This window comes from Simochromis diagramma, unplaced genomic scaffold, assembly GCF_900408965.1.
Source record: "Simochromis diagramma unplaced genomic scaffold, fSimDia1.1 OVJJ01000216.1, whole genome shotgun sequence".
NCBI lineage: Eukaryota > Metazoa > Chordata > Actinopteri > Cichliformes > Cichlidae > Simochromis > Simochromis diagramma.
In genome coordinates this window covers 5,136,975-5,164,860 of record NW_024386883.1, presented here as the reverse complement: position 1 = coordinate 5,164,860, position 27,886 = coordinate 5,136,975, and the positions used below count along the sequence as shown (strand labels likewise).

The following is a 27,886-nucleotide window of genomic DNA, read 5'->3' as shown; positions in this document are numbered from 1 at the left end:
TTTGCAGTAGTTTAGTCATTCTTTAATTTACAATCATACCTTCCCAGTGATACATGAACAGACTGATTACTTGTAAATGGCCTCTTGTAGTACACAGTTGTATACACAAGTTGATGTCATTTTATTAATACTGTGTGCTTCAGTTTTCCCCCCACATGTCTTTGACAGTTAAAAGAAACAACAAAAAGAATAAATACAGTCTAATGAGAAGGGAAGTTTAGCTCAATCTGTCAGTTTTCCAATAAATAGGAAATGCAGATAGAAAATCAGAATGAGTCAGTACTGGGGGACAGACAGTATTTCTAAAACACAGGTGAGAGATGATTTTGTGTCACTGCATATTAGCTGGTGTTGTTTTTGTAAGAGCCACACGCACAAAAAACAAAAACCTCTAAACATTGAACTACAGAGCAAATGAATACAAATCCTGGAAAATCCACGATAAAAGTGCTTGTCAGCTACAACAGGAATATGATTGTAATATACAGTACACGTTCTGATCATGTCAAAATGAACTATACATAGAGGCATATATTACTCTTGCAAACTATATAACTCTCTATTTGTATTCTGTGCAATGTTCAACAGCAACTTACAACAATAGGTTTTGGCAGAAGGAAACGTCACTGTTTGACCGGGAAGAGTCAAAAACAGAAAACAGCTTTGAGTGCTACAAGTTACAATGGTATAGCTAAGTTTGGCAAAGAGGAGGAGAAGGTTCAAACCGACCAATTAGAAAAATAATTTGTCAAACAAATTATGTAGAAAAGAAATTTGTAAATAAATAAATTCTTTTGCAAAAAGGAAAAAAAAAAAAAGAATACAGCAAATAATATGTACTTATTACAACTTTGTTCCACTGATGTTTCATTCATTCAGTTAACTACTTGGCGTGACCTTGTTTCTGTTTAAGTGCTGGAATATGTAGGCTATATAGACACCAAATCCATATATATGTATAAATATATACATACGTGTAAATATGCATATGCACAACTACAGTGAATTGTAGGTATGAATATACGAAAGTGCAAGGACTAGTTACTATTATTTTGTTTTGCTAGTAGGGCTCCGACTTTAGGGTGAAGGGGAGCTGGTTCAGATATTTAGCCTTTTTTTTAACTACTGTGCTTTTTGATGCTTGTCTTTGGATCCCAAAATGAAACAACTTGCATATACGTAAACTCATCTTATGGCTAAATAGAAATAAAATTTAAAAAAACCAATGATAAGAATAATTTTAATTGTGCAGTGATCATGTCAGACTGATAAGGTGCAGAATGAGAATGATAAGCAGTTCCTTTTAAAACAACACATTCCTGAAGTTTCTGCAGAGTTCGCTGATGAATATTGTAAGGCAGTGACAAGAAGATCATTTTCAGAGCACACGAACATGCAACGTTGTTCAAGGAAAGACCTGAGCATTTTTTTTACTCATAAAGCATCATGTTCCTTTCAGGAAACAGGAAATCTTCATTGTGTTGCCTTGTTTGCTGGATACTGAGTGTTGCCCATCTGCATTGCCAAAACAATTTAAGACTGACAGGCTGTGAAGATACACTTGGGGAATAGAGCTAAAAGGCCTTTGAGCCAGGGGTTAATTTCCTGTTCATTTTTTCCTGTCGATAGTTGGTTAGTTTTAGGCTCTAAGCCAATCAGAGTAAACTATTATGCTTATACCTAATCTATGTCATTCATACACACACACACAAACTTTTTTTTTTTTTACTGTGACATTGATACTAATCACAAATTTAGCCAAGTGTTTGTGCAAATAATTCCCATGCGCTAATAGCTCAGGCTTCTAGCTGCCTAAAGCACTCTGTTTCCCTCAATAACTTGACATTTCAAGTTATTAAGCTGAAATTTTTAAGTACCAAAATTGAATTATTGATTTTCAGGCACGCAGCTCTGTGAGAAGCGCAACACTGCCCATCTGCTGATAAAGCCCATCTCAAACCTCAAACTAAAACAGCTTGTTTCAGACAGAATCATGCAAAGCTACTCTAGTAGAGTCCGAGAATAAAAACATGAGGTGGAGAGAAGCATTATAGCTAAGCTTTATGGAAAGTTAAAGTTAGACAAACCAAGAATGACAAAATATAGACATGCCTAATTGATTGTTTAGGTGTTTTTGATATATGCATGTCTGTCTATGGACCTATTTTGCCATGTAACAGCAACGCGACTGTACAAGATGTAGTCATCTAACTTTGCAGGTGTATAGTTGAGCAGAGGCTGTCTCACATTCTTTTAAAAAAAATGCAAGTATTTGAAAGTCTCTATATGAGATATGTTTACCTGATTGATTGTTTTTTAAAATAGAAGTAATCCAAGAACTCACTGCCGTTTCAGTAATTATGGTTTCTGTTCTTGCAGTAGTCAGTAGTTTTTGTGATATCTAGCCAATTTTGTCTTTGAAAACATTAAAATTGCATGTTTTGGAAGTTCGTTCTTAATATCATTTCTTGTTCTTAAACTCTGGACATTAAATCCTTGAAGTATTTACAGACAAAATGAACAGGAAATTAATTTGTGGACATGGAGCCTCTGGGAAGTGTGCAGGCATGTTGCAACTTTTTCTCTGCAAGAAATATGTGACATTGATTTTTAAAGCAGGAGTTGGTGGTGGCGGCGACATCTTCCCCTCAGTCTACTGCAGATATCTGTAAACTTTAAAGCAATGATTGCCAGAGTCTGCAACAGCCACGTGTCCATCTGAGGTGAGCGCTAGGCCCTGGGGGCCGTACAGCGGGTCTGCCGAAGTGTTAATGTAGGATAAGAAGGACCCTGTGCTGTCAAACACCTGATGCAGAAAAAAAAGGTCAGAATTTTCAGCAATTCTGTCACAACAAAACACAGCAACGGCGTTAAAATTACATCTACACGTAAACTGCAAGCTGCCTCACCTGTATTCTGCTGTTACCCCAGTCAGCTACAATGATGTTTCCATTGGCATCCACAGCCACGCCAGTGGGAGCGTTGAATTGGCCGTTCCCTTCGCCATGAGAGCCGAACTTGAACAGGAACTCCCCATCAGCGCTGTACACCTGAGGCAAAAAGCCAGAAAAGTTTGGTCAGCATCTTCATGTGCACGGCCTCCCTTTAAAATAAAAATCACAGCTAAGGTGGCAAACTCAGACATAGGTCGTCTTTTTTTCTTACCTTCACAGAGTGATTGTGAAAATCGGTCACGATAATTTCATTCTTGTTGTTCACGGCAACAAAATGCGGGCCTGGATGAGGAGACAGAAGCAGGTTATGTTGGTAGTTAAAGCAGAGACTGTTTCCTGTTGTTTATGCATTGGCTTCACTGTTAGTAGGCTGACTAAATGTAGTTTTCATCTATAGTTTGTCTAAAGCTGCAATTATAAAATAGGAAACCCTTCTGATTGGACGCGAGTAGTATGTTGTGCTTCTTTTCATGCAACATTTCAAGTCAATACTGAAAGTTAAATTATATGGAGAGGCTCAAGGCCTAAATCATTGTTATGCATGCACTGCCCAATCACAGAATATTTATATTGTCTTAGTCATACTGTAAGTGCTTACACTGATGGTTGGGTTACTCGTCCAGTTAACTTATCATTAAGCAGACCTCGAAACTGATTATATTAAAATACCACAGAATGACTTATTGGAAACAGTAAAATTCATTCACACCGATCTCTCTTTTCATAGCTGTTTTTCACCAAAAGCACAATACACACAACAAACTTATCTTAAAAAAGAATAATTATGATTCATGTAATTATTACAATGGCATGTAATCTCATCTCTGATCATTGCTGCACAGGCACAGCTTCATCCTGCAGGTTTTTTTTTTTTAAACAATCAGAGATCTCAGGAGGTCAGACACATGATCACGGATTTGGGTTAGACAGAGGGCACTGCACTGTGGGATTAAGGTTGCAGCAAGGCCACACTTAGTACTTACTGAAAACTGAGCCAGATTTATTTATGTTTGGGCCAAGTTTTTCTGAGTTGGAAAACAGAAGGAAGAACAGAAAGAAAGAAAGAAAGGAAGGAGAAAAAATAGCTAGTCAGAGATAAAGACATCCAAAGAAGAAAAAGCTCAGGGAGGTGCAGGGGGGTGCTGCTGCCCGGCTAATGCAGTAATACCGTGGGAGTTACAGGCACACAGCCAGTGTTGTCTTTAATATTCTTCATGCTGTTTGCTGCCCAGAGCTGACGCTTTAAACTGCGCCTACATTAGTAATGGTGCTCACAATGAGGGTTTTTTTGTTGCTAATACTAAACAATGATAAAAAACACATTGCAAACACTTTCAAAATCCTGATTTACTGTCTACTAAAACAATCCTGTTACTTACACTCAAAAAATATTTATGCATAACATGAAGTAATCTGATTACATGTAAATTTTCCATGTAACTACAGTGTACAACATTACATTTAATGGAATATGGTCAAATGAAATTTACTTGAATGGTACACATTGAGTTTATACCAACCATATTTCCCTTAATGATTAATTATTTTAATAAATAAACCTTTGATTTTTATGTATTTCACTGTTGTGCAGTCAGATATTTACTTTTGCTATTTTCCTTTAAAGAAATATAAAAAAATGTTATCCTAAATAATGGAAGTGTGTTTTTATTTCTTTCAGTATATTTTAACTCACTTTAATTATTTTGCCAAATATTCAAAATTTCATAACAAATGTTTGCTTGTCTCCTCCCCGTCAGTGGCTGCCTCCTTCTCACCTGCAAACTGTCTGTCAGAAGTCCCTCTGCCTCCAAACTTGGTCACAAGTTTCCCATTGGATTGAAAGATGAAGACGCAGCAAGCCTTGTTGTCCACAGTGATGATGTGTCCGTTCTTATCCACAGCCACACCCTTGGGACCCATGAGCCGTCCTGCACCGATCTTATTCTGTGATGCAGAGAGACAAAAAAGTAGTTTAGTACTTTTTCAAGCTGAAGGTAAATGGTGAGGCAGAAAAACACCAAAAGACTATTTTTTAATAGATTTCACATATGAACAACCCTTAAATGAGGCATTTAGTGCTGTTCAGCCTGCACAGAGATCTTACCTTAAACTTCCCATCAGGAGAGAAGATGCTGACCCACCGATTGTCATAGTCGGCCACCACAATGTCACCGTTCATGTCAACAGTGACACCCGTTGGTCTTTGCAGCTGCCCTGGAGACCGACCTCTGACCCCAAAGCGCATCTTGAATTGGCCGTCATTGGAGAAAACCTGCAATTGGGTCCATCAAAGCAAACAGTTTTAGAGTGTACGGCAGAGTACACTCGTCTGAATATCCACTTCTGTGCAATCACTGTGAAACACGTGGCTACACTGCCTCACCTGTATGCACTGGTTGTTGCTGTCAGCCACCACCACTCTGCCATTACTAGAGGCTGAGATCCCCTGGAGATTTGTGAACTCGCCTTTCTCTCTACCCCGAGAACCTGACAGAAAAAAAAAGGCAAATACTCAAGAAATGTGTCATTTACCATTTTCACATTAGTCTCCAGTCTTATACACTGTGCACTCATGCCGATCGTTTACCAAACTATGACATACGTTTTGTTGGATTCATTTCCTGTCTCCCAGGCTTGGGAAAGTTTGTTTAAAGCGGCAAAAGAGTTCAAAAGTAAATTACAGAAACTTGCTTGAGTTAAATAATATGAAGAAGTTGCAAAACCTTTGAATGCCAGTGACATTTTTTTTTTATCTCAGCCAAAGCCAAATTGTCTATAAAAAAAAAATCTATAAAACAATCAAGCCAGATCAAAGTTTTATTGTGTAGTCTATTGGCATGAACTGGAAATTGCAACTGCCTGGAGCGGAGAGTGTCAATTTAAAAGCCTGTCTTGTGGCTTAGAAGCTAATAAATGATGACATAAGTATTCTTGATTTGTAACAAAGATAATGTAACTTGTGTAGGACATAATTTGCTTTTCCGTGTCTCTCTTACCCACTCTGTAGATGAGCTCATCTTCAATGGGGTTCTCCTTTTTCTTAGTCGTGCTGTACATACTGGAAGGCCGTCGCACTGCCTTCTGCCGTATGTGGCCCCCCGTGCCACTGGGGGACTTCACCCTCCGCTTCACATCGTCTGGAGATTGCGGAACATCTGACGGCTTAACTGCTCGCAATCGGAAAGGGCTGCCACGTACCGGCTGTCCGTACAGCAGCAAAGAAAACGAGTACTCTCCCTCAGAGCGTAACGTGTAGCCCACCTCGTATGTTCCATTCTTATTGTCCGTTATCTCCGTCTCTGCAGCCCGGCTCCCATCAGCGGACGTTATCTCTGCTTTTAAAACTGCGTTTCCTGTCCGCACCAACTCCCCATCCTACAGATAGGGTTCACTGAGTCAATTTCCGAACAACACAAAATCTTCAATATTCACACGGCAGCCACTAAAGAAGCACTTTCCACACATGCATGAGAAGCTTATAATAGATTTCTTTTCATAAAAGTAATCCCTGAAAATTGCCTCGGTGACCAGAGTAGCCACCATGAAATAACTTTTGGAAACGAACTCTGATAAATGCTATGAATTAAAATGAAAAGCTAAATTGAAATAGCCACACACAAGAAAAGCAAATAAATGTCAGTAAACCCATTAGAGCCAAAGCAAAAAGTAAATGGCTTAATTTACACATATAGCAGAACAATATTACGATAGTAAAGCAACATAATTCAGAGACAGTACTTTGTCTTTTGTTGTCACAGTAATAGTTTGGTGTTGCCCAGTTGCTGCTTGGCGGAGGCCCTCTCCTGTGGCCACGGAAGTGTGAGCCACAGCTGCTGTGGTGAGGAGAACACCCAGGTTCTGGATGGAGCGCCGCAGGCCCTCGGTCTCCACCTTGAACACACAGCACATTTGAATTTTGAGTTTCTTAATACTTTTTATTATTATTTTTTATTATTAAGTCTTTCTGTGTCTGCAGCTGGTAACTACTAACAAGCTAATGGTACTTTACGACTGGGTTTATACATTTGTTTTATTACCCACACCGAGGAGGTAATGTTTTTGTAGCATTGCATGCCTGCTGTTCAATCTGCTGGTATATGGGAATTGTAAATATTACTTTTGCTGCACTACAAGCTTCTTTCATTACATTTAAAAAAAGAAAACAAACTGAATATATAACAAAAATCCTATAAAAGTAAACACTGCCCACAGAGTGAGCTGCCTTGGTGGAGATTTGTCCTTTCTGAGTACTGCTTGTTATACATGTAGTCAAATTACAGTCACGTGAAAAATAAAAAGTTTCGACAGGACTCACGCAGACCTGCGATGTGACAATGTAGGAGAATCAGTCAAACCACCACAATAAAAACAGAGGTCACAACAGACAGCAGTCGTTACCTGGCAGTCCAGGTGTGCATTCTGATGAGGTTTCTCTGGGAAGTCATGTCTGGCCAGCGCGTTTACTCGCTCACTCATTTGCTTCTGAACCAGCAGCACCTATTCTTACAGGAGATGCATACTGTATTTTATTTAAAGTCCTTCCCCCCCATCTGTACCTTTTAATACAGAACAATATAACTACTGAGAAACAGACATTCTGCTACGTTCCTGCATGAAACTTGAGAGTCAAATCCTATAATCCTGTTTGACAGGTTGCTGGTATATAAAAATTTGCCTGCCCACCTCAGTAGCACTACCATGGCTGAGAGCTTGCTCTGTGAAACTGCAACTGCTCTGAATATGTTCCTTCCCCTGGAGGAGAGCTGAAAGCTGGGCCTGCAGGACCTGTGCTCAAGAATGAGAAGGAATAAGAGAAAACGGACACAGGAGGGTCAGTAGAGCATGTTAAAACAATACTGAAGATGAGAAAAAGCAGCTGAATACATTAAAAAAGAGGAAAATTAGGAATTAAATGTCAAGAAAGCAATAAATCTCTGGTATTAAGGACAAAAACATATGCATGTGCATATACATGAGTGAATGAACTGGTCATCAACTAACTTTCTGCTTGGTACTGCAGATATTCTCCAAGTCTGTGATGAGGGCCGTCTTGCGCTGATGCAGCGCCTGTTCCAGCTCTTCAAATGTACTTGTAATTTCCGCTACTGCCTCATTCTTCCTTTCACTCAGCTGTCGAGAGATCTCACTCACCAGCTCAATGGCTGCTGTTAACTGAGGTAGCCTGCAACATGAAACAAGGTGAAAATGTATTCCATGGCAGCTGAACACAATGAAAATGTCTGACAGACGAGGCACGGTGTGCACAGATCGCCTAAGGTCTGGACCAAATGCTTAAGCTGCTTAAAGCTTTCCCGAGGTATCAAGACCCCCACCTGCTGTGTATGGCATCCAGCTGTGTCTTCAGCGCAGCCTTGTGCTGTTCCACCACATCCCGCAGAGGAACAGTCATGTGCTCCCTGTGCTCGCCCTCTGTGCACTCCAAACACATGGCTGTCTCACATGACTCGCAGTAGAACTCCATCACCTGCAGAGGGAGACAGAGCGAGTCATTCTCTTGCAAAAAAAGAAATGAATGTAACATTCAGTTCCTTTTACACCAATTACTGCTTGAAATAACACGGAAAGGAATTTAGGTAAGGTGATGACTTGGGTAGCATATCTCAAAAGAGCTTCTCACCTTTCCTTCGTGGTTTGGGCAGCAGAGCGGCTTCCCTGCAGCTGCAGCACTGACTGATTCCAACACACTGCAGGCCTCTGGCCGCGAGCACTCTGGGTCTCGTTGAAGGACCTAATGCAATACATTCTTATATTCAGTGTGGAACAAGGAGGTATTTCTTTATTTTGTTATTTTTAATGCGCATTTGAATTATCTGGCTAATGCATTGTGTTTTCAAACCTCCATAAGATTAGTGATGAAGAAGTTGTTCTGCAGGGCACAAACTCCTTTCTCTGGCAGGATAGATGTCTGCCGGCACACTGGGCATGAGAGTGTCAGAGACTCAGGGGGAATGTAGGTCTGGAGACAGCTGAAGGAAGAGGCCAACAAATATATAAATATAAAACTTAGATAACCAATACAGCAGGACAAAAAAAAAGAAGAGGAAGGTGTAAGGAAGACAGAGCAATCACATAATAAAGAGAGGCAGTGCCTAAATAGTGCTCCTGTCACAACAAATAAGGCAATAGAGTGGATTTAAATCAATACAGAGCCCACAGGCTTGAGAGAAAACATGTACGCTCTCTTTGAGTAAGTGAGCATCTGGAAAATCAATTTGACTAACAGAGTCACTAAGAGGCAAAACAGTTCAATCATGAATACATGTGAAGTGCATTTTTTAAGTCTTTTTTCTGTTTGTGCATCTATGTGTGCGTTTGTGTAGTTTGGATTCTGGCCTGGCTTCACGCATGCTAGTAGTCACATCTATCCTGCTTGGCTCTACATGCTAAAGATTTTTCCAGGTTTGGTTAACAAGCCCACTGGAGCGTATCAACAACATTAGACGCTAACAAGGGAAAAAACCAAAGCCAGTCAGTAACTTTCAGGTGCAGTATGCAGACTGCAATGCATTCCTTGTCTACAGCCCAGGTGCCCACCCTCAGGTGATGTACAGCTGTATTTCTTTAGTTTCTGTAGTTAATGATTTGGCAATTAATACAGTAAGAAACCCTGAGTCAGTTCTCAGGATAAGTCTCTGTTGTTTTACAAAAGTATGTTTGGCAGCTGCTTAGGCTGCATGCTGGAACAATTATATTTAATTTATGACAGCATACAAGCTCGTATCAGCCAAGCCTCCCTGTTTCTGCTTCTGAGAACAACTGAGAGGTTGAACAAAAACATTTTTTCTATCAAATATTTTGTCAAAAATCAAACATGAAGCTCGCTGGGAGCAGCAGGCAGGGATTCAAGGGTAAGAAAATGTCATTTATCTATTCTAATTGCTTTTACTGTTGTTGTAAAATGTAATTATTTACTACTTCATAATATAGAAATTATTTTGGCATCATTTCTATATTATGAAGTAGTCGTATCCTGAGGTTATATGCAAAAATGACAATCACATACAGAGGACATCGGGAGCAAAATGAAGCAAAGTAACACCCTCCCAAAAGGAATAGGCCCAGTGGGGGTTTGCACCACACCCCTCTTTAAAGTACATAAACACACCCCAGCATTAAAACATCTGTCTGGAAATATTGCGTATAGCCCTAGACAAAAATCTGTTCACCTCAGCAGGACTCCACATCACATGCTATCCAGTTAAACCAGGGATTAAACTTGCCCTCCGGTGGGCAAATGCAGCTCAGACTGCATGGGGGAAAAAAGAGAATTATCTCATACTGTGTGGCTTTTAAAAAGCCATTCGATAAATATTTGGTAGATCGTGGGTTTAGGAGCAAACCAGTCTGAAACATAATCCTGGTTTTCTTCTGCAGCCAACAACATGCCCCTTCTTCATTCTCCATCCTCCCACCATGACCCACAACAAGCTTTCAAAAAGCTTCCTCCTGCTTGGCTCGGCTCTAGCATTGTCACCTGAGGGGGTGTCATCCTTCCCAAGAAACTGTGGATTGAGCCACTGTAATTGTGTCTCTCAACAGTGAGCCTTTTTTCAGACTGCAGTCCTTGACAGTCCCTGATGCTGAGGAATGCACTTATCCCAGCAGCGTCAGTGACGAGAAGCGCTCTGAGCTTTTTAATTGTGTGTAGGGATTTGCAATAGACGAGGTTCCTCTATTGGCCAGCATGTAGGTATGACAGGAATTCTATGATAACAGGGTAAGAGACAGGATTTACTAGAAGAGAGACAGGTATGGTAAACAATGTACTGTAGCTCCTTTGAATTGCCAGAAATAGCTACATGCAGCAGACAGTGCGAGCAGCAGTAATTAGGACTCCTGACCGGTGTCATTGACGCAGACAGCACAAACATTAGTTACCTTTCACAGAAGGTGTGCAGGCAGGGCAAGACCTTGGGGTTGCGGTAATGATCCAGGCAGATGCTGCAGACCAGAAACTGCTTGTCTATCTGACGCACCACAGGGCTGGTACTTCCAGCCTCGCGCTTGGCCATGGCAAAGGAAATTTAAAGCCACGGACAACGACAGCAGTTAACCTAACAAGAGAAAGAGAAAGATGAAAATATTAAAGAAAAATGCTGCACTCCAGCTTTTTCTTCGGTCTTCTTTGCTGAGCTATTGTTCAGCAAACTTTTCAGAGAAGGTACCAGGAACCAAAGCAAAACAAAGCTGTTTAATGCCTTGATCAGAACAAGCACACTGTTATGCAGTTATTTCTAGGTTAATACCAGAGCAACGTCATCTGAAAGAGAGCTGAAAGAGGCTTGCAGTTCATGCTCAGCAGATGCACATGAACCATTATGGCCAAATGCGTGAGTAACACATTAAAGTTATAAAATACAAAAATAAGCAAAGAAGGCGTAAGAAAGAAAAGGCTTTGTAACGAGCAAGTAAGCACTCAACAAAAGGGTTGTTTTTTTGTTGTTTTTTTACAAATCCACAATAATCCATTGAAACAGTCGTAGTTTTGAACATACAAAAAAAAAAAAACATAATAAGTTTAAGCTGGAATAGGCTTAATTTCTTATTTTATGAACCACACAGCTACATTTTCACATTCACAGCAAACAGCACACCTCTGTAGGTAGAAGTTACATGAAAGCCAGAAACCAACTGTAGGGTGACCAGAACAGAGAAGTCTGTTATTGTTCTCACATTAGGAAAAAAAAAGCTATATATATGATGCAAGGTATGGATATTTTGCCTAGCAACACAAACCCCTGCTGCCTCCACATGGCCCACTTTCACATTCATCAGTGCAAGGCCAGCAAATACGGCAAAATTAATTACAGCAGTAAAAAAAATGCTAGTGAAGCATCGCTTGCAAGATCAGGTGTTAACTGAAAACAAGCATCCAGTGCAAATATTGTACATACGTAACAAGAGGTCATAACCACACAGCTTGACTTGATGCATGGCTTGAATTTGCACTTTTGTTGAATGCTGTTCATATCATTTTCATCTCTCTGTTGCTAACAGCAATGAATTCAGCCACATTTTCTCAGTAGGTCAGCACATGCATTATTCATGCATCAGGCATGCACTCATGTGCTCATACAGATGGAGGGGTGAGAGAAGAGTAGTACATGCCTCAAGTAAACACACAATGATAGGAAAGCAGTTATAAACATTACACACACACACACACACACACAGACACACACTGACTATCATTATCCCCCCACCAGACTTTCCCTCCTGTCTGCACATCTGTCGCTGCTGGATCTAATACAGCTCTCAATCCCCTGTCCCATCTCCGCTCGTGTCCTATTGTTAGTTGTTGCCCACCGAGCATGAGCACGCGCATGGACACTCACACACCAGAGTGGGTAAAAGCCAAGCTGTATCTTTCCAGTCTTTGCACAGAGGATCCAATGACATACAGTCCCCACACTGGGAGGGTAAAAGTCATATCTTAAGCCATCAACTCCAAGAACAACATGTCACATTTGTACTCGGGTTAAAGGCACGCAGGGTGTCAAACGGAAATGATTAGCGGTAAGTAGCTTATGTTTTGTCTAAATCGAAATATGCATTGTTCTCCATAAGTCCTCTGCTTTAAACCGGCATTTCAAGAGTATCTAGTTGTCTCTGCTGGACTCCAATGAAAAGAAGCTGGAATGTCTCCCGAGTGTAGAAATAATGGGGGGATCAACTACAGGATGTATTCAGTTCTTCAGCACAGTTCTCACACTTCTCCGTCATTCTGTTTTTCTGTACTAGAACACACCGATACTAATATCATCTGTTATGACGTCTGTCTAAATTTAGACTCGTGTATTAGTGACTAGACGAGGAAGCAATGACAGTGAGGCTAAAATAAGACCACCGGTCCTCGGGACAGCAGGACAGTGAGGTGATTTGTGTCCATTCATCTACTGCTGGTTTCACAGCACTTTTCTTGGGTGGACCGCTGTGAAAGAAGAATGCGGAGTCTGAAAAGTGCCAAATAATAAGTACTCTTCCTTAAAACACTGGAATAAAGGTTAAAGTAGCAGTGTGAGATGATGCAACTTTCAAAAAAGAAACTTAATTTAACATGGTTTTTTTTTTTTTGTATCTAAACTATAGCTGAGGCAAACCTTTTGCACTTTCGAGCTTTAAAATGAACTTGATGGAGACATGAAAAGCAAACGCTGTAACATCAAGAAGATTTGACCGCCGTGGATGCACATGAATGAATACACTTGTGCGTGTACACGGTTACATGAATTCAGCAGACCAAGTTTTGACACGGGCCCCATCTTCATTCATGCTCACTTAAACTCCTAAGTAGGCCACGATGCTTAGTTTTGATGGTCTAAAGTATCCATGACCAGTTTTTAACTGACAGGCTTTAAAGTGAGTGAAGGGAAGCAGATTTAAAATTTAGACTCTGCAGTTAAAGGCACTGGGATGGGATAAAGCCAAACACATTCAGGATGCATGAAGAAAAATTATGCATGAAGAGGACGCGTCTTTGAGAGAGCTGCCAACTAATACCATAAAAGCAAAAATGTGTCATAATTCTCCTGGCCATTATAAACACAGTAATAATAGCAGCAATGCTGCTGGTGACCTTAGATTAAGTAATTCCCCAAACTCGCAGTATTATAGTATTTGAGTGCTGAGCTAATTGTTTTTGTGTGTGCGCTTAAGCGCATGTGTCACGTTCTGTTTACTGTTGGCTTTACAGAACACAAAAGAGACCATGTTCTTTGTCTCATTCACGACTGAAACCTCTGCTGGTGCTTCACCGTACCACAGGATCCTCACAGTTTGGGTGAACTCTCTCTTACAGAACACACATGCAGATAAACCTGAAAAAGTGGCAAGACGGGATATCAAATGTCTTCTTCTCGCTTAAGAAGCATGGTGGGAGAGAGATGGGTTAGAGCGCGAGACATTTTAACAGGCCAGAGAAATAATGCAGGAGAAGTATGATACTCTCTGTTGTCTTCTCACTGTGATACACCTGTGCAACACCAACAGATAAGAGCTGACAGCCTGTGTAAACACACAAAACACCAACACTCCACTGTGATGACAGGTGAGCTGATACTGTAAAGTTACACACACACACACACACACACACACACACACACACACACACACACACACACACACACACACACACACACACACACACACACGGGAAACATGGACATGAAAACAAAAACAAACAAACACAAAGTCGACAGAGACGCTACCTACTGTCGGTGAAGTGGAGTACATCTGTCTAGAAGACTTCATGGCAACTCTGTGTTAAGCCACTGTAGCACTCAAGAACCAGCACACGCCCTGAGTCACACACTCTTGCCTTCTAGTCTCTCTCCTCTGACCGCTCTTCCTTTTCCCTTTTCCTTCTCTCGCTTTTCCCTTTTCCATGCAAGGCACAGGCACTGAAGAGGGCTGAGCGGGGATGACAACAAAGGGTGGGACTGTAAATTGAAAGTCCCTCCTACTGTCAGTGCCGTTTACAAGCATGAGCTCACTCTATGCCCTCCTACTGCTGCGCTCTGATTGGCTGGGAAACCTAAACCAGCAAGCAAGATGTATTGCATCATGGGCCAACAATTTGCGCTGGACTGGAGGGTGTGAGTGTTGGACAAAAAATCTTAAAATCCAAAGAACATGTTGCACAAAAGTCCTGCTGAGTAATAATTAAATTTGTGAAATACTTTGCACAATGATTCGAATATATGTTATATTTGTATAATCTAGTATCCAGTTATGAGGAATTATGTCATTACTTGGCCATCCAAGCATGCAGATGCATGCTTGCAGACACATTTAGGGCAGCCAAATAAAACAAACTTATATAATTCATGAAGTCACTTACAAAAAAACTAACTTTAAGTGAGAATATCAGAGCATATGCCTCTCATCTAGTATCAAATTACACATATGCACGGATTAAGACGGACACTCTGAACTGAAAAGGGGATCATCATTATGAAATTTCTTGCCGTGGGATAATTTTGCTCTCAATCCCTTAAATGCCCCGTCCTTGTGATGTGGTCAGAGTATAATCTGAAGCCAGAGGTGACGATTCCCCGACAAAAAACATCTATCTACATTTAATCTGTTCGGATTAAGTCCAGTCTTCTCTCCTCCCACGCTCTACTTCCTCTGCACCCACCCACACACACACCTACCTTTCCAAAATTCTGTCATCCTAAACTCAAAACGCAGACTGATGTGCTAGATGTAACAGGAAGTAGAGGGATAAGAGGATGAAGACAGAATGAGATATGAGCAGCCGTCTGAAGGGAATTTATTGTTGCCTCATCGATGTTCTGGCGCAGTTTTGTACATTTTTGTGTGGCATTGTATGGCACTTTCAAAGCGCAAGGAATTTTTGTAGCCACTTATAACTGTTAAACAAGCGGTTTGAAAACTTGTGCAACTTGATAGTTACAAGATAGCACTTACTAACATGTCACCATTGGATGAAACAGTCTACGAGCATATCTTGTTTTTGTGTTCCATAGAGAGGGTATCTGGCGTGACCAATATACTCAATGCATCACTGCAGCATGGGCCGCCTTTTCAAAAAGGCCCTTGTCATCTCTGCAGTGAGCACTCGCACTCAAAAGCATTATTAGTTCTCCACAGTTTCTGCTGAAGCAACAGTTCGTTCAGAATATATGACACCTGCAGTTATTAAATGGGAAGAAGATGAACCACCACTGGTATCACCAATGAGTCCCTTGAAAAAAGTAAAGGTAATATGAAAGGAGTGTGCCGAAAAAGACCTTTTTTCTCTTTTTTATTTCAAAATAAATAAAGATTGCAATTAAGTCTTTTTCATTTTTATTACACTAATGCTTTTGGATGAACACACAGCTGCAGTTAAACCTGCGACTTGCGTAATGTCAACAGTCAAAAGAAACCGTTCTGCCTCAGGGTCGGAGTAATGACAGCGATGAAAGGGATGTTCCCTTAAAACCCCAAAGAAATAAAATCCAACCCTCACTTCAGGGAGTGAACAAAGAATGATCAAGTAATCAAATAGCTTTCACGCTGCGTTTGTTTTTAATTATTTTTTTGGTGGGGCCTTTGGTGTTCTTTTTCTTTTTGTCAGTCCTGTGAGAACCGACACAAAGTGGCAAATGATGTGACAAGAAATGTTACATAAGCGTGAGTAACAAGGGGTTGCTGTACTTTCTTGGAGCCAATAACATACCGACTCCCAGTGCTGCACATGGGGCTCCCAGTGCTGCACTGTGGCTCAGGGGGTTGGGAAGCGCATCTGTAACCGGAAGGTCGCCGGTTCGATCCCCGGGCTCTCTGTCCTGGTCGTTGTGTCCTTGGGCAAGACACTTTACTGGTGTTGGCCAGAGGGGCCGATGGCGCAATATGGCAGCCTCGCCTCTGTCAGTCTGCCCCAGGGCAGCTGTGGCTACAACTGTAGCTCGCCTCCACCAGTGTGTGAATGTGAGAGTGAATGAATAGTGGTATTGTAAAGCACTTTGGGTGCCTTGAAAAGCGCTATATAAATCCAATCCATTATTACCTGATATTTTGCCATTTTTTGCTTGATCTTGTTGTCTGTTAGGTGCTCTACCTACATGACGTAGTGTTTCTCTGCCAAACTCTCTGGAAGCTCAGCTGAGAACATTTGGAAAGATGTGGAAATGATGGAAATTCAGAGAATTAAAAAAAAAAAATCTATCAGAAGCAACACAAGGAACACGCAAATACTGCTGGTTATTTATTCTACAATTACAAATTGAACAGGAAAGATGAAAAGGAACATGATACTGAGATCTCAGAGACTGCTGTGATGGTGCTAGAGTTTGACAGCTCCAGGTCTGACACCATTCCTCAAACACACATAAGCTCTTCAATTCTGAGTCATACTATAGCCCCACAGCAGTCACACGGCAGCCAGCAATCACATAATAAAAAGCATACCTCACTCTCAAATTTGTTGTTACAAAGACATATACACCAGCATAAAATACAAAGATGGTGTGTATGGTCCAGCACGTGTAATCCCCCTTTGTGTGCTCAGCAACCTTTTATTCTCTTGCGCAGTCCACTCTTAAATCCCTACATACATGTATGTATTTCTATATATAGAGCTATCAGTTCTCATTCCCTTCACACACCAGGCACGTGCCCAGCATTGCAAACGCACTGTGCAAAAGCACAGGGATCCTCAGATGACCAGCATAAAAATGACTCCAACATTAAGAAGGAGCCAAACATTCACATCAGCCTCTCTTGTGCATAACTACCGCACATAGTATAGACCTGCAGTTTTTTTATGCATGCTCTTGTGCACACATTCATGTAAACTGGCTATAGCATCAACACTTCAAAGCATGGCCACAAAGTCCTCAGGGTTCGTTTGCTTTTTAGTATCCATCAGTATGTGCGAATGTGTGCAAAGTTACCAATGAAAAAAATAAAGAGCATCACAGCAAGTACTGACCTGCATAATGCTGGCTGTTATGCCTGCATAAGGTTTTATTATCTCAGGTTTTCTAACTAAATTCTCGGCAAGTTATTGTCTAAATACAGATCATTAATTCATCAGACAGATTGTTTTAGGCTACGTAGATGCTGAGACTATATACATCTACTATTGTAAGAAAGACCAGTTACTGTCAGCATGCAGTAAACACAGGTATACTGTACATGAATGTCACTTGACTGAAGGGTAAAAAGAAAATAGTGATACTTTCTGTCAAATATAGTGGCAGTTATCAAACTGTCTTTACACAACAGCTGGCCTCAGGGAAAGCAGGTGTGTGCATGCATAAATTGTGCAGCGGATGTTCCACTTAACACAAATTTCCTTTCGGCTTTGCAAACTAGTGGAGGCCAGTGTCTAAGTACCAATAGTGTTGACACATTTCCTTCTGCAATTATTCTGTAAATGTTAAATGTCACACTTTTTACTCCACTCTCTCTTCTTAGACCATTAGTTCTATATTCTAATTGTAAACTGCTGAAAAATTAAATTAAGTATGAGGACTTAATCTAAAATCTCAAAGGGTTAAGGATTTTGGTTCCCGCTGACCACTATGTCATTTAGTTTGTAAGAAATTACACGATGTATGTCATTAAAGAGTTTCAACTAGAATTATTTTTTTCAAGCTGTGTCCATGAGCAGAAAAAAACCTAAACTGCCAAGCAAACTTTTCCAAGTAGAGCGTCGACTGTCTCCAAGACAGCCTGGCGAAATTCAAACAGAGCATCAGAATGAGGAAGAAAGCTGATATAAGTGACTCTGAATGTGGCAGATAGACTGATCTGTATCGATCTACTGGGCTTTTCCTGCACAGCCATCTCTAGGGTTTACAGACAATGCTCTAATAAAGAAAATAGACAAAATGCTTTGTTGATGCCAGAGGCCAAAAAATAATGGGCAGACATGCAGTGTGCTCATAGGAAGGCAACAGTGACTCAAATAACCACTCGTTACAGCCAAAGATATGTAGAACGGCATCTCTCAGCGCGCAACATGTTGAACCTTAAAGCAGATGCGCCACAGTAACAGAAGAGTGCAGTCGGCTTCACTCATGTCAGCTAACTTTGGACTTGTTACCTGGTCTGATGAGTCTTGATTTCTTCTGCAACTGTTGTATATAAACAGCATGAAAGCATGAATCCATCCTGTCTTGTATCAACAATCCAGGCTAGTGGAGGCTGAATGTGTGGGGGGTAGTTTCCTGGCATATTTTGGGCCCCTTAGTGCCAACTAAGCATTGTTTAAATGCCACAGCCTACTTGAGTATTATTGCTATCCCTTTATGACAAAAGTGTAACTGTCTTCTGATAACCTGCTAGCAAAGTGTAGCTAATAAAATGGTCGGTCAGTGTATATAATCATAGTATATGAGCAGAAGTTGGTGTTTCAATTATTGTCGACCTGCTTATTCACTAATATTGCCACTATTGCCTACATGTTTTCATAGTAGCCTGTTAGCTAGTTACTGCATTGCCTTGCTTGTTTTGTGCTGGATGGCAATGTGCATCAAGGTCTGTCAAAATAATATTATAATTCCCCGCTAATAGATTATTTACACATATTATTATGCGTTCAGTACTGGCATGTCATATCCCTAAACCCTTTCTGATGATGAACTTTAAACAACATCACATCATACTCTGAAGTCTTCATAGTTAACTCGCAAAACCTGCAGAATAATTGGCAAGTACAGCCTCTAAAATCAGTGTAGCAGCAGAGTAAAGCTGTACCCTGGAGCAACACTTTTTAATCCTTATGCATTTGCTGGAGTTTAATGTTCAGCCGATACACCTCTGGAATAAACCATAAACAAAACACGTTTCTGTGTCTGCTGCAACCTGAAAGTCATTTTATCCATCGACGTATTCACTTTAATGCAAACAGAACTTCATCAAGAGATTCTTGCATGAATAAGATCAAGGCAGACATCAGCACAGAAGTTCAGCTGCACTAAGCCTTGAGAAACAGATACACGAGCAGCTCAGATAGGGAGATACAGCCTCCTTCACATCTCTCAGTGTGTATGATTAAGGGCCAGTGCATGAGAACTCTCAAATTGTAACAACCTCCTAATACGTGACCAAATTTGGAGAGAAAAAGATGCAACCCCTGTCTTTTTGGCTCTCATTTGAACTGAATAACAAAAATTCTTGTGACATTGGCATTCATTAGTCTTGAATGGTTTTTACACAGAACATCAGAACAGAATTCAAATAGCCATTTATGAGCCTGTAACACAGCACTGTGTGCAAATTTTATCCCACAGTGTAAAATATACTTAGTTAGATACAGCACATTCAAAGAAAATGACACGATTCGCAGATTCTTCCACTTCTTTCTTTTCCCTACCCAACTCTGCCTTTCCCAGCAGAGAGAATTATTTCAGTGAAAGAAGAGCATGTGCCACAGGGTAGAGGAGCTGATCCTGAAATAATTTGTTTCTTTAAATAACTGGGGGAGTAGATGCCCTGAGCTAAATATATATTTACATAAACAGATAGTTTCATCTAACATGGCATAATAAAACCATGTGATATTAATTTCAGGTACGCTGAAGTATATGGGACCTTCCTTATCTATAGGTTTTTTGGTTGTTGTTTTTTTAGTATTTAGCAGTTCAGGTAACCATGTGAATGGGAATTTTGCTCACATGCCCATCACATAGCAGAAACCATCACCACATAAAGGAGGAAACTAACTCTCTGGTTGCAAGGGGCAGAACATCTCGTTTCACTGTGAAAATGTATTTTCTCATGGTGCTCATTCTAAGCAGGCCTTGCCATGCTGAATCATAAATGTGCATTACAGCTGGGATCCCTAACAGGGTGAAAAGTCATTAACTTGAGGGGATTAGAAATTCCGTCATTTGTTCGCCACGCCGATAGGTCAGCGGATTAATCATTTGCACATCCTTTAAACTCTGTGAATAAATGCTGTGCATAAATACTGTGCAAGCAAAGACCTGGAACGAATGTCTAAAGCAAACTCCAGGTGCACAAAATAACAGCTCAGTTTGACAAGACTTGGACCAGAATGACAACAGAGACAAATCAATACCTCTTTGAATCCATCTTAATTCAAAAGGACTAGGAAAGGTTTTCAAATGTAGTTTGGAAGCATAGTTCAGGATTGCAGGATTCTAGTGGATTGCTGCCTCTCTCTAAAACTATACTATAATAACCAGTCATTTGTGATGCCAAACCTAATGTTTACAGTAGTCTGTCTGCTTTTAAGGCCAGATTGCTGCTATGCTGGCAAACCAGGAAAACAGGGAGGACGGACTGCTAACTGACATGTTACAAACACTCACACACAAACAACGTGTGGTTCTCTGGCAAGAATGATGCAGTGGATGACAAACATTAAGTGCTACCTTGTATTCACTGTCCACACACAGCAGGACAGACCAACACAGGCACACAGCTAAAATTATCAGTTGGTCTGATCTGAGCCAAGCTGTGCAGGAATGTGTCACAGGAACCGCCTGTATCAACATATTAACACACCGCTCACGCTCCTGCACGCAAGTATGCATGAACACACGCATGTGTGCAGGTGTGCAAAGCTTCAGCTGCACATCACTACTGTGGAAGGGTATCATTTAAAAACAAATAAATAAAATGACAGATTTTCCCCATACACAGATACTAATAGAGTTTAGATGATCTTTCAAATCAGCTGCCTTCCTAACTGCACTCAGCGCATGAAGAAAGCATTTTTTAAAATATTTTATTTACAGATGTTTGATCAAAGCTGATTAGAAGTGCTTTTACAATTTTAATTTGATCCCAAAAGAGCATTCAGACTCTAAGAGCTACAAAATACCATCATTAATCCACAGTAAATTCTCCTATTTGCCCTGTGTATCTTTAAAAACATTGTTTTTGTGTCAGGCTACGGCCTGCAATATGCTACAACATTAAACCTGCTGATCCTAGCAAGTGCACACTATTTTACAACCACAGAGACACCACAGTCTTAATTCTTTAATTTCTAGCAGTGGTAAATTGTGGTATACAGAAATCAAAATAACTTTTGTGGTTTTTATTTTTCATACTTATTACAACATGTAGCACAGATCACATCTTCCACAGGCCTGCTTGGTATGCAGACATTTCAGTAACTATCTGGGATCTGTTCTAGGATTACTGTCATGACAGTAATTATATCAGTTTGACATAAGCGACCCATTTATTCCCTAGTTGTATATACAGTATATTCACCGGACACCCTTACCTCTACCATAGAGCAGGAAATGTCTGTGTATATAGTGACAGATTTTCTTTACCCTCTCTGGACATTCAGATCACAGTATATAAGATATATGAACTGCAGCATCTCTGTGCAACTATGCGTAACAGAAGAGTGCCAAACGGAAGCTTTGTTTGCTGTTGTTACATGAAATGTTCTTACAGTAAGGACTTTACTATTGCTGAGCCCCCCCCACAGGGACCTGGCTAAATATATCCAGTGACATGACTACGTCTCTCAGCGCCATCACTAAGCTTCCACTACATGACTCTCTACTTACAAATAAATACAGCTAAATGTGGAAAACCTGTTATTTATCACACAGATAAATACTGTGCATATGTAAGCATACACATACAGATTTATTTTGCAAACAAACAAGGGGCAAGAATCCACAAAGGAACACTTCACTGTAGGGCTGTTCGATATAACGATATATATCGGATGACGATATAAAAAGGTCTATCGTTTCATTTTACGCTATCGTTTGTTTCGTGGTGTCGCAAAATAAACTGTTTACAGCAATATTTTTTCATCGTTTTGATGGTCACTGTAGTGGCTATATTAATTTCTTAAAGTTCTCTCCTTCTCTTATATTTTATATAACCACACTACAGACGGACAAGCCCCTGTTTTTGTGCGTTGTGGTTAGCAACAACGACGGTAACAGCATCGGGTGTCCGCTTGTTTATGTTACTTTCACAATAAAGCTCAAGATCCTGTTGAGACTTTTCAAAATAAACTAGATCACGTGAAAGAGCAGATTAATTACGGATGAGAATTAAAAAAGAGCTGCCAGGTGCTAAAAAAAACCCAAAACCTTAGACTCAAACGTTAGAACAGGCTTTTCCCCGCAGCACGCCGTGTAATAAATACTCACAAAGAAAACGGCGGCCTTTACAACTTATGTCTAAAAATGTATCGTTTCATGCATCGGTTAAAACACTGGACTCCAGCTACATGATGCGCAGCTGGAAACACTTCCTGCAAGACGAGCTGCCCGAGATTTACAGAATTTACACAAAATGTTACATTTTTGTGATTTATATCGTTATCGGACGATAGAATTCTTATATCGGGATCTGAGATTTTGGTCATATCGCACAGCCCTACTTCACTGCTGCAAATCCAACTGTGCCTGGTAAATCTATTATCAGAATCAGCATTATTGTCCAAGTATGTGTACACATACAAAGAACTGGGTTCTGTTCTCAATATAAACAGAATAGCCCAAAAGAAATGGACACTACAGACATTATCAACATAAAACAATGTGTATCAATGTATTATGTATATAATATACAATGATATGTTGGCCAATAATCTTTGACTTTACTGATGTATTTTTTTGCCACAAAGGCACAGATAAAAACCAAATTCAAATAAAAACAAAATAGCAAATTTACAAAACATAAAGTTCATGTATGCCGTTGCATCTCTCAGATGGACTATAATAAAAGACACACTCTTCTTCAGACTTCACAAAGTTAAAACTTAAGTTTGAGCTGCACTCGTGTGTTTGCGTTCCATAAGCATGTTCATCACAAAGACCTGATCCCCTCACTGGGGGGTTCATATCAAAACAGCAACAAAAATTTGACAGTGCAGAGTGGGTTCAACAGGCACCACAATCATCTTAACACTGCTCAGGTCTGCAAGGAAGACAAAGAATTAAAAAAGAGCAAGGATGATCATCTTCACAAATCATGCTCAGCTGTTACTTTTGTGATATATGATGTAATTAATATATTTCTCTCATGCTGTTAGTAAATACTTAACTGTGCATGAAGGGAACAATTACAAATTTGAGCATAACAGCTTTCCAACACTGTGACAAACACCCTAACAAGTCAAATAGGAGTGTATAACAACTACAGCACAAACAGAGCTGAAAATCCAGTAGTAACAGTATCCATTAATTGTGTTTTCATGGTTAAGTTTACATCTCGCCTGGCTCTCACCCTCCCATGCAGCTCCAGTGACATTCCTCCCGTGCCAGCTGGACATTCCAGTCTCCACTTCCCCCCACGATGACCAGAGGTTCTCTTTCAAACCTCACTCAGTGTCTCTATGAGAGGCGCCTTCTGGCGTGACCAATCACGGAAGCTCCACTACCCCTACATCTGTCTAAGACAGCCCAATCACCTCAAAGTCACAGGTCCTCCAAAACCCTTTAATAGCAGCGCCTGGCCCCACAACACTCTCACTTTCTTCCCTGAGAAGATCACAAGAGCTCCTCAGCAGTCAAGAACCTGGATTATCCATTTATCTGTCCTACAGTTTGGGATGTCAAGGTAGTCCCTGAATGTGGGTTTTTCCTGATTTCAGGATTATTTTTTATAATGTTGTAATTATATTTTCATTACATAAATATATTTTTCTGGTAGTAGTTGTCACATTGATGCAGACTGATGCCTTATCAAGCTTATATGTCAAGTACAAGTGTGCTTGTGTTACTATTTGCTAGTTGTCAGAGCTAAGCATTAGTGGTTATGACTACCACTGAATCCTCTCAAGGAAACGCTGACAATGGCAAAGTTAGGGACACAGTCTGCTGTTGCTCAGTCATTTATGGGTTGACCATGTCGAGGAAAGACCTCCATCTCCTCTGCATCACATGTATGGGTGTCAAACAGGCACAACTGTCGCTGACAGAATTGCTGCAGAGTGCAAGCCAAAATCCTGGAACACCATTTGCTAATGTTGGTGGCCTCAAAACCTGGTCCCAATGATAAATCCAGCTCAGCAGGCACTTGAGAGCCTGGGGCTGAATTTTCCCCTCTTTTAACCAGCTCCTCGACTCTGAAGGGGAGTATGGAGAAGATAAGAATGACATTAACATGGAATTCATAGATGACAACGGATAAAGATGAGGAGGATGCTATTTGCACTCCTGATCAGGAGCAGCTCCATCAGCGGGGAAACTCAGGCCTTTCCATTTCCTCGTGAGGTTGACCTATATGAGATATACATATATAAGGGGTGGCTGTAGCTCAGGTGGCAGAGCAGATCAGCCACTAACCAGAAGGTTTGCATGCCAAATATCCTTGGGCAAGATACTAACCCCATGTTGCTCTCCGATGCATTCATCGGAGTGTGAATGTGTATGAATGTTAGATACTCAGCACCTAAACTTAGAAGAAGTGCTTGTGTGAATGGGTGTGATTGGGTGAATGAATTAGTTGTATAAAGCGCTTTGAGTGCTCAGACAGAGTAGAAAAGCGCTATATAAGAACCAGTCCATTTACCATAACCAGTCCATTTTACAAGGATGTGGCAGTCAGACTGCCCATTAACTAGCCTGGAAAGCTGGATGCCAAGTGGGAGAAGCAGATGCTGGTACATCATCTCCACCCAAATCAAAATCCCACACTCACGTCACCAAGGCCAGCTCTCCCATGTAAAAAAGGGAATATTTCAAAGCCTCCATGTACCAAAAGGTTTACAAGTCAACATCACAGCCTGTCTACTCATCACTGCTTTTGTTACATGTTGAAGTTCAGGGTCTGGCTACTGAGCTGGGGTTGGCATTTACTCACTGCCTAATTTTGTTGTTCTGTCCTGGGATTTACTCACAATGTTGGAGCCACTCTCAGAACTACCTTTGGACTACATTGACTTAAAGGCACTTCCACTCAAAAATGTCATATTGCTTCCTTTTGCAACAGCAAAAACAATCAGTGATACGATTTATCTAGCCATACTTCCTGTCTGCAGTTTTGCCTCCAACTTCATCGTCATCTCTAAGGTTATCCGATCTACTTATCTACCTACACTGGAGCTACTGGCTATTTGCCTACTGCCATTTTCCGACGGCAGCCATGGGCAAGTTCGCTTTGTCCTGTACACAAAAACCAGGAGAACATTTGGTTACCAGTGTAACCTGGTTCTCTGAAAACCAAGCAAGGTATCTCACCAAACTGCCCTACTTGCACATACATGAAGAATGCCTGATACTTGGCCAGTGGGCATTATGAAAGGGATCAGGGGACCCGTGTCCTGGAAGTGATTGGTTAGATTGGTGTCCACAAGGCACTTCCTATATTGAGATCTTTCAGATAATTAGGGTTACTCTGGTAACCAAACGTTCTCCTGGATCACTGTTTCAAGAGTGCTTCAAGTCTCAAGGCTCAAGAGAGCTCTGTTAAAGCCATCTACTAGTTCCCTCATATGCATGAAAACAAAGTGAGTTTGCGCTAAGAAGGATTTATATTGAGATCAAAGTGTAATACTGGTGACAGCTGAAGTGTAAACCTCCTGCATTACATTTCACTTCTAGTTAAGATATTTCAGAAACAGAGAAATCAATCCTGCCCCAAGTTTAATGCCACAGCATTATTACCACACAGACAGCTTGGAAAGATATATTTTTCTTTCTAATAGGCTGTAGAAGGATGTCACCTAACATTTGTGGTGAGAGATATTTTATCTTATAAATTGTGGAGAATAAAAATTACAAATTGGTGTAAGCTGAAAACAGGTTGTGTTTTCATACTTTAGGCAAACCATTTTTATATATAAAAAGCTTTTAACAGCATGCTGCTACAAGCCGCAAATTACATTTTTGAGTGTCTCAGAGTCTGCAATCATGTCAGATTATGGACACAGTAACCTATTCACCACAGATAACTACACATCATCTCGCCACTCATCTATAATCACAGTCAAGTCACTCTCATAGAAGGTGTCTTGCATACACAACCAAGATATGGTTATTCAGGTTATGTTACATGGCAAAAGCCAATCACAGGCCAGCAAATGGCCTGCACCATTATTCTGCATACAGACAACATAGGGTGTGTGCATCCACCAGTGGGAGGTAGGGGAAATAAGGGAGAGTGATGGAGTGGAGAGGGAGACATGAGAGGAGGAGAGGTATGCACCCTCCGCAAAGGGGAGAAAGGAAACTGTGTAGGTGGAGCAAATATGTGCTGGCATATCGGCGGGATGGCGTTGAAGATAAGATGGGATGTCAGAGGGGAAAATTTTTACTTACAGCAGATTCCTGACAGATGAAAGAGAGGTGGGAGGAAGTTTCAGCGTGCTCTCCTCCGGAGGGAGCGATATCCGTCCACAAAACCTGACATTGTCAAAGCAAAAAGCACCTCACACACAGAGACTAGTAAGACAGACAGAAGCAGGGTGTGTGTGCGTGTGGGATCTGGCTTTAACACATGTATGTTTGTGCTAACAGGAGGGAGAGATAGAAGCTGAGAGAGCGCGAGAGAAAGAGAGAGAGCCAAGAGATACAGAGATATTGTACAAGCTGACTGGCTGGTGTGAAAATGGGAGGGGGCCAAACTGTCCAATAGTGTAACAGATGAGCAGAGTGAAGAGGAGATGGCAACAAAGACAGATTTTTTTCCCCTCCATTTCCTGCTCTCGGTGTCCCTTAACTCGTCTGCCTCTCTTTTTGATTGCGTGTGTAAGGATAATGAGAAATATCCAACAAGCCAAACTGTGAGACAGTCACTCATTGACATGAGGAGAGGCTCTCTTTTTGCATAGAGATGTGGAAGATGAGATGGGAGGACCAAAAATCGCCTGAACCCTGTTGGAAACTCTAATTTAGTTGGACATCAATTTAAAAGAGTGATGAAATGAATTATTAAATGCCATATAAAAGAGAATCAGAGGAAGGTGGGAGGTAGGACATCGTCTTTGTGAGTTATTTAAGAATCTAGAGAAACATAGTGGTGAAGATGGGAAGTAGCGTAAAGAATTTTGACAGGCAAACTGCTGCAGTGTTTCTTGTATGATCTCTATATGTATGGACAGAGCAGGCACCGTTTGCCTCAAAAGTGTGAGTGGAGTGCCTGTGTGCATGCGCCTGGGGGTTGGGACCGAGCTGTCTTCCCATGATTTTTGCTGCAGGAACACTATGTTGCCATGGAGACTGCATCCAGAGCAGCAGAACACGCAGATGGCTGCTCCCTCGCTTTCCCAAACCGTCCAGTTAGCTTTTCCTCCCTGACATGAAATTCACAAAAGCTGCACCTTCTGAAATTAAAAGAAAAACCTCCAGGTATGGTTGAATAACTGAAAAATTACTATTTTTGCCAATTTGCATATAATGCATTCAAAGTGTAAATCACTGGTATATGGTAAATGGCCTGTATTTATATAGCGCTTTACTAGTCCCTAAGGACCCCAAAGCACTTTACACATCCAGTCATCC

At 40.9% G+C, this 27,886-nt stretch overlaps 1 protein-coding gene across 2 annotated transcripts; it reads right to left on the bottom strand.

Annotated features, from left to right (window-relative positions):
* Positions 1 to 27,848, bottom strand: trim3b (tripartite motif containing 3b). Of its 2 annotated transcripts, XM_040033232.1 has the most exons (17): positions 26,705 to 27,848; positions 10,854 to 11,029; positions 8,812 to 8,941; positions 8,593 to 8,703; positions 8,288 to 8,439; positions 7,956 to 8,136; positions 7,638 to 7,739; positions 7,353 to 7,451; positions 6,693 to 6,845; positions 5,951 to 6,329; positions 5,338 to 5,441; positions 5,059 to 5,226; positions 4,730 to 4,898; positions 3,938 to 3,979; positions 3,166 to 3,236; positions 2,910 to 3,050; positions 1 to 2,806 (listed from the first exon to the last, which is right to left on the bottom strand). In XM_040033232.1, the coding sequence occupies exons 2-17, from the start codon at positions 10,985 to 10,987 to the stop codon at positions 2,654 to 2,656; spliced, it is 2,289 nt and encodes a 762-aa protein (XP_039889166.1). In that variant the 5' UTR covers positions 10,988 to 11,029; positions 26,705 to 27,848; the 3' UTR covers positions 1 to 2,653. The 2 variants fall into 2 exon arrangements, with proteins under 2 accessions (XP_039889166.1, XP_039889167.1); XM_040033233.1 differs by lacking the exon at positions 3,938 to 3,979 and having other exon boundaries at positions 26,705 to 27,840.
* Positions 27,849 to 27,886: the final 38 nt, after the last annotated feature.

Bases quoted from the DNA above. Each gene is read 5' to 3' on its own strand.
- trim3b (XM_040033232.1), bottom strand. From the start codon at position 10,987: ATGGCCAAGCGCGAGGCTGGAAGTACCAGCCCTGTGGTGCGTCAGATA. The intron at 6,330-6,692 runs GTACTGTCTCTG...CCCTATCTGTAG, and splicing joins CTGTGACAACAAAAGACAAA to GATGGGGAGTTGGTGCGGAC. The intron at 3,980-4,729 runs GTGAGAAGGAGG...TTTCCAACTCAG, and splicing joins TTCTGACAGACAGTTTGCAG to AAAAACTTGGCCCAAACATA.